The sequence below is a fragment of the Bubalus kerabau genome, chromosome 21 (assembly GCF_029407905.1).
Source record: "Bubalus kerabau isolate K-KA32 ecotype Philippines breed swamp buffalo chromosome 21, PCC_UOA_SB_1v2, whole genome shotgun sequence".
Classification (NCBI taxonomy): domain Eukaryota; kingdom Metazoa; phylum Chordata; class Mammalia; order Artiodactyla; family Bovidae; genus Bubalus; species Bubalus kerabau.
Genome location: NC_073644.1, coordinates 5,847,269 through 5,853,268, shown reverse-complemented (window position 1 = coordinate 5,853,268; position 6,000 = coordinate 5,847,269). Strand labels below are relative to the sequence as shown.

Here is a 6,000-nt window from a genome sequence, read left to right as displayed (position 1 = left end):
AGCCCCTCAAACTCATTTCCACCCGAGAACACAGGGGCACAAGGGGGCCGTCCGTGACCCCCCCGGATGCCCCCTTCACTGTCCAGCCTCGCCTTTCTTCCCTGACAGACACAATGTGAAGGCCACGTTCAGGTTCCCACCCTCCCTGCCTTTCCCTGCCAGCTCAGACAGAAATCTTTTTCACTTCAAAACTCAGGTTTATCTTTCCACATTGAAATTCTGTTACTGCATCCGAGGGCCCCAAGTCCTGTTTCTGCCATCTGAGCAGAAAATGTACTGCAAATCAAAGAAAGCTGTATTTGGTGTCGGGGAATGAGAGGTGCTGGGGGCGAATGAGAAACACAGTCACCTCTGGAAAAGAGAAACAGTGTGTGCGCCCCGGAGTCCACAAAAAACTTGAAAAAAAAAGTCCTCTGGACATCTTAGCACGTTTTTAGATGAACCATCTTGTGGGATCATCCCCCAAACTCTTCTGCACATATAAATTAAGAGCACTAATACCTGGGTTTGCCAACAAAAATCTTCAAACGCTAGACCCTGACGGGCTGTCAAACGATTCAAGCCACCTCCTGAAATAGGGGAAAAGGTCTTTTCAAGAACTCAAGAACTCCAAGATGTTTTTATTGATTTCAATTTCCAATAAAATGAATATGTCTTATCTAAATATTTCTGTCACACAACTGAAACATTATTTTTTTCAGAAATAGAGTTAAATACATCAATCTAGTTACAAATTCTAATATAAAGAGTACAAAATATAATGTTATAAATTGTATTTTAAAAAAAGAAATACAAATTCTGTGGTCTTTTGCATTTTACTGCCTCAAAGCATAATTAGCAAAGTTGAAGAATGAACATTTTCCCTCGGTCATTCCACAAAGACACACTTACGGGGGCACCTGAACCATCGCCTGAAGTCCCCGCCTGTCGTTTTCCTCTCTTCCTTTCTGCTCCGTGTATAAAATGTCCTGCGATTTGAGCTCACCCAGGTGAGAAGCAGTGGAACAGCACATGCTACTTCAGGCCTGGAGACGTTTGGAAAGTGGAAAAGCAAACTTGGGGAGACCCAGCTGTTTTCTGTGCATTGTTCAGACCTCCCGGAGCGGGGCGGGGGGCGGGGGGCGCTGCCTGCTTTAAAGATGGAATGTGGGTGGAGAGTCTCCCCGTGAAAAGCCAGGAAGGTTCTGTGCAGCTATGACCTCGCTCTAACTAGACTCGCCACCCTGCGGGCTACACCCTGACTCCTGGTGGAGAGAAGGTGCCTCAGCCTGCACCAGCGGCCCAAGGAGGCGGCAGAGGCCTCCTCACCTGCCACCCGCGCGTGCGTGACTACATCCCAGAGGGTGCAGCTGGGTGACAGCTCAGGGAGCGCACACGGCCTGGGGGCGTCTGTGTACAACCTGGGACGGAGCGCTCTTGACATCCTGGGCACAAAACTCCCTCACGTCACCAAAGTGGCCTCTGTCATTCCTGGGGCCGTTTCCCGGAGCATCTTCATGAAAAGGAGTGTCTTTCTTGGTTTAAAAGATAAGTAAGTAGCCATGGGGAGGCAGCTCTTAAAGCACTGGGTACTTAACTTCTCAAAAGCCTAGGAGGCACCATCCCCTTGGCCTGAGGACCTGGACTGTGTCACAGCCCAGGGGAAACGCATCCGTCTGACACGGCCCCAGGCCTCCCAGGAGCCGAGGGAGAGGAGAGACAGGACGGACAGACGCCCGGAGAAGGTGCTGAACGGCTGAGTGTCCACAGAACCGAAATGCTCATTCTTCAAGTTAAGGAATAAGAGTGAATAACCTGAAAGACCTCTATAAGCTCATCATTTGTGTTACTTGAGTTGGACGAGGAGGAAGAGGCGTGAGCAAGAAGGAGCAGGAGTGAGCCCAGCAGGCCGGGAGCGCAGGTGGGGTGGGGGGGAGACACACGGAGAAGCTGCGGTGCAGAACCAAACCCTTTATTGTCTAAGTTACATCTGACGCCAACACTGCAAGGGCCTGTCGAGAAGCAAGGAGACAGCAGATCAGGAGAGGTAGTAGAGAGTCTGTAACAGTCGGAAGCTGACGTACAGGAGAGACCACGCGGAAATCCTCATTCGAGAAAAAGCGAATCAAACCACATTGGCTAAATAAATAAGTAAAACACAAACCATATTAAATACTAGGGTCGAACTGACATCAACGCATGAGCAAACCCATACAATACTGATGATCAGTGGAAGAAAGGAACCACAGTCAGGCCCCAGACGGCTTGTCTCGGAGGCAGTGTCCTTGGAGAGACCCCCACCCTCCGTCTGCTGAATGAAGCGAAAACTTTATTTCTGTGCTCTGGGCAGAAACAAGTATTCCAACTGGCTCGGGCTGTACGTCCGGGCCAACGGGGCCCCAGGACGCACCCCTTCCAGCAGGCTACCCACAGAGGGGCTCCCAGGATGCCGTCTGTGGCTCCGAAGGTACGCACGTAGGCAACTCCTCTGCGCCACATTGTGTACAGAGCTCCTTTAATAACTGAAACACAGAGAAACAGCAGGCCCTGAACTGTCACCCTTCACTGTCAGCCAAGAAAATAAAAGCCAGAAAATGCAGAAATGATCACTGCGGGGAGACTACGGACGTGATCAAACGTAAGTCGACAGAAAGGCATTCTGATTCCCAGCGTGAACAAAGGAATGTGTCTTTGTGGCTTTGTTCAAAGTAACTTGACAGGACAGTCAATTACAGCCGCTGATCATATCTGCACGGACATCCCTAATGACACCAACACGACAGGTCATTCTGGAACATATCTCGTGTAAGAATATCAAGAAAAAATAAGTAAAAAAGTTATATATATATACATACACATATATGCATATATATGTGTGTGTACATACATGTATATATATTTATAGATATAAGCTAGCCAGTTACATTGCATCGTTTGCAAATGCTGCAAAGTAACCTGAACCGTCAAGTAATTTAAATTCAGTAACAAGTAGAATCCAGAACCAAACATTAACTAAGAACAACAACAATAACAATAATAATAATAATAATATAATTCAACAAATCATTAGAACAGGAAAACCACACTTCAGGGTTTGTATGTGTGTGTGTTTAAACAATTCTTTGTATCCGAAGCCCATTTCTACAAAAACTGCACTAATCCATTACTGAATTAAGTAAACTGTCGCTCTCACCAGTATTAAAGGTTAGGATAATTTCTGTACATGTAAAATTATTGCTTTTTTGAAAAATATATTTAGCATGCTCGTTTTAATCCGTTTCCTGCCTTTACAAAATTTCACAATTAAAAAAAAAAAAAACCTAGTAAAGCTTTTGCAAAAAATTTCACAGAACATTTTCATTCAAGGCAGCAGTAACTTGTGATAATGCATAAGATCGCTATGTGCAAAAACCTGAACGTCTCAGAAACCCCGCCATCACACACAGTGTCACGGCGACGGGAAAAGAAAACATTTATCTCTGCGGAGTACAATTTTAACTGCATACACTGCAAGGCGTAAGATCCTTTCTTACGGGCCTTAACCCCCCGCTAAAACTTGCCTCTGCGTGACTGAGGAAGAGGTATGTAAAGCCGCCCCCACCCACGGGCCTGGGGGCTTCCCCGGTCTGGGAACGAGGAGACTCACGAGTGGAGGCCCCCAGGCCCGAGAAGAAAAGACGCCTACTTGCTGGGACAGATGGACGGGAAGGCGGGGGTGCAGGAGGACCCCAGAGCGCCAGGGCCCAGGGGTGACCTGGCCCCCCACCTGCTCCAGGGGTTCTCCCGCTTGACTCAAAGGGTCCAGGTTGGGGGTGGGGGGGTTCAGTGGCTAGATCATTTGTTAAGACGGGCAGTCTTCCGTTGTAAGCAGTTTGCAGAATGTAGCCCTGTTACCAGAAGGTCCTGAGAATAAACAAAGAAGCCTGCTTTTCTTAGTGTTCAACTAGTGCTCTTTCCCGAAACACAGTCAAAGCCTTCCCACGGCCGCGTCACCTCTTTCGGGTTCACTGGGCACAGATGGGAGGGGAACTCAGCTGGGACAGGTGGTGGGACCCCTGAAAACGGAGGACCTTGTCACCCGGGCCCCCCGCCGCCCCTTCCAGCCTGCTTCCACAGCACCTGAATGCCCGTCCTGCCTCTTATTTACTATTTTAAATACGCACTAAGACGCGGACAGGCCGGGGCATCCATCAGCACCCCGCCCTCCTGGCCCCCCGCCGTCAGTCCCGACGTCACCCCCGTGGTCCTCCAAAATCCTGCGTGGCTGCTCCAGTCTGTCCGACACACGAGCATCTTTCCAGTGTCTCGAACATGTCTTGAATGATACAGATGCTCTGTGTTCCTACCGTGCCTGCCAACACCTCGCTTACTGTAAAAAAACACGGACTATGGTTGGTGAGCACGTGGATGCGTATAGAATATCTACATGTAATTCTAAGAAGAGCATCTTCGCCGATGTTTAGACACGTGACAAGAAGCCCCCCCTTCAGCTTCCGCTCCGGCGGGCGGCTGCAGGATGCGAGGCGGTGTCCGGCTGGGGGGGGTCTTCCATGGGGCAGCCAGGGTGGCTGTTGGGACGTCCAGGAGGGGGCTGCGGACGAGGTCACGGCACCAGAACTGACCACGTGTATCTCTAGGTTCCCTTTCTGAGAGGCACTGTTTGGACAGCATCTGCGTTAGAATGGTCTCTCCCCTGGAGGAAAAAAGAGACAAGAGAAAAACTCATTACTGCCTTGCTGTTTCTAAGAGCACTTGTCTTACTACTTTCTTAGCGTCACCCAAAGCGCAAACAGTGACCTTCACAGAGCCGCCTAGTCGGCCGGCAGACATGCCTGGCTTTAACTCATGACGCACGCTTACTTAACTTATATGCAGAGTACATCGTGAGAAACGCTGGGCTGGAAGAAGCATAAGCTGGAATCAAGATTGCCGGGAGAAATATCAGTAACCTCAGATATGCAGAGGACACCACCCTTATGGCAGAAAGTGAAGAACTAAAGAGCCTCTTGATGAAAGTGAAAGAGAAGAGTGAAAAAGTTGGCTTAAAGCTCAACATTCAGAAAACTAAGATCATGGCATCCGGTCCCATCACTTCATGGGAAATAGATGGGGAAACAGTGGAACGCTTTATTTTTCTGGGCTCCAAAATCACTGCAGATGATGACTGCAGCCATGAAATTAAAAGACGCTTGCTCCTTGGAAAGAAAGTTATGACCAACCTAGACAGCATATTAAAAAGCAGAGACATTACTTTGTCAACAAAGGTTCATCTAGTCAAGGAGTAGTCATGTATGGATGTGAGAGTTGGACTATAAAGAAAGCTGAGCACTGAAGAATTGATGCTTTTGAACTGTGGTGTCAGAGAAGACTCTTGAGAGTCCCTTGGACTGCAAGGAGATCCAACCAGTCCATCCTAAAGGAGATCAGTCCTGGGTGTTCACCGGAGGGACTGATGTTGAAGCTGAAACTCCAATACTTTGGCCACCTGATGCAGAGAGCTGACTCATTTGAAACAACCCTGATGCTGGGAAAGATTGAGGGCAGGAGGAGAAGGGGACAACAGAGGATGAGATGGCTGGATGGCATCACCGACTCAATGGGCATGGGTTTGGGTGGACCCTGGGAATTGGTGATGGACAGAGAGGCCTGGCGTGCTGTGGTTCATGAGGTCGCACAGTCGGACATGCCTGAGCGACTGAACCGAACGTGACACACGAGCAGGAGGAGCTTGTAATGCCTTCCAAGGCAGCCTGGGCAACTCTCAGGGATCCACAGAGAGGCACTGGGCATGTCCGGTCCGCACACCAGAACAGCAAACCCTAGGGTCTGAACCAGCTCTGGAGAAAAGGTTGAAAAAATGGCAAGGTGGGACCGGAGGAAGATTCAAAAAAGCAATGCTCTGGGGCCTTCCCTGGCAGTCCAGTGGTTAAGACTCGGCACTTCCAGTGCCGGGGCCTGGGTGTGATCCCTGGCTAGGGAACTAAGATCCCACAAGCCATATGATGCAGCCAAAATTTTAAA

The 6,000-nt window shown here is 49.2% G+C and overlaps 1 protein-coding gene across 3 annotated transcripts in view; it reads right to left on the bottom strand.

Annotated features, from left to right (window-relative positions):
* Positions 1–546: 546 nt before the first annotated feature.
* ZNF516 (zinc finger protein 516) overlaps positions 547–6,000 on the bottom strand; it is a 100,611-nt gene continuing 95,157 nt past the window's right edge. For all 3 annotated transcript variants that reach the window (XM_055559011.1, XM_055559010.1, XM_055559012.1), the window contains one exon: positions 547–4,672. In XM_055559011.1, coding sequence (XP_055414986.1) covers positions 4,613–4,672 — 60 coding nt within the window. In that variant the 3' untranslated portion in view covers positions 547–4,612. The remainder of the gene's footprint in view (positions 4,673–6,000) is intronic.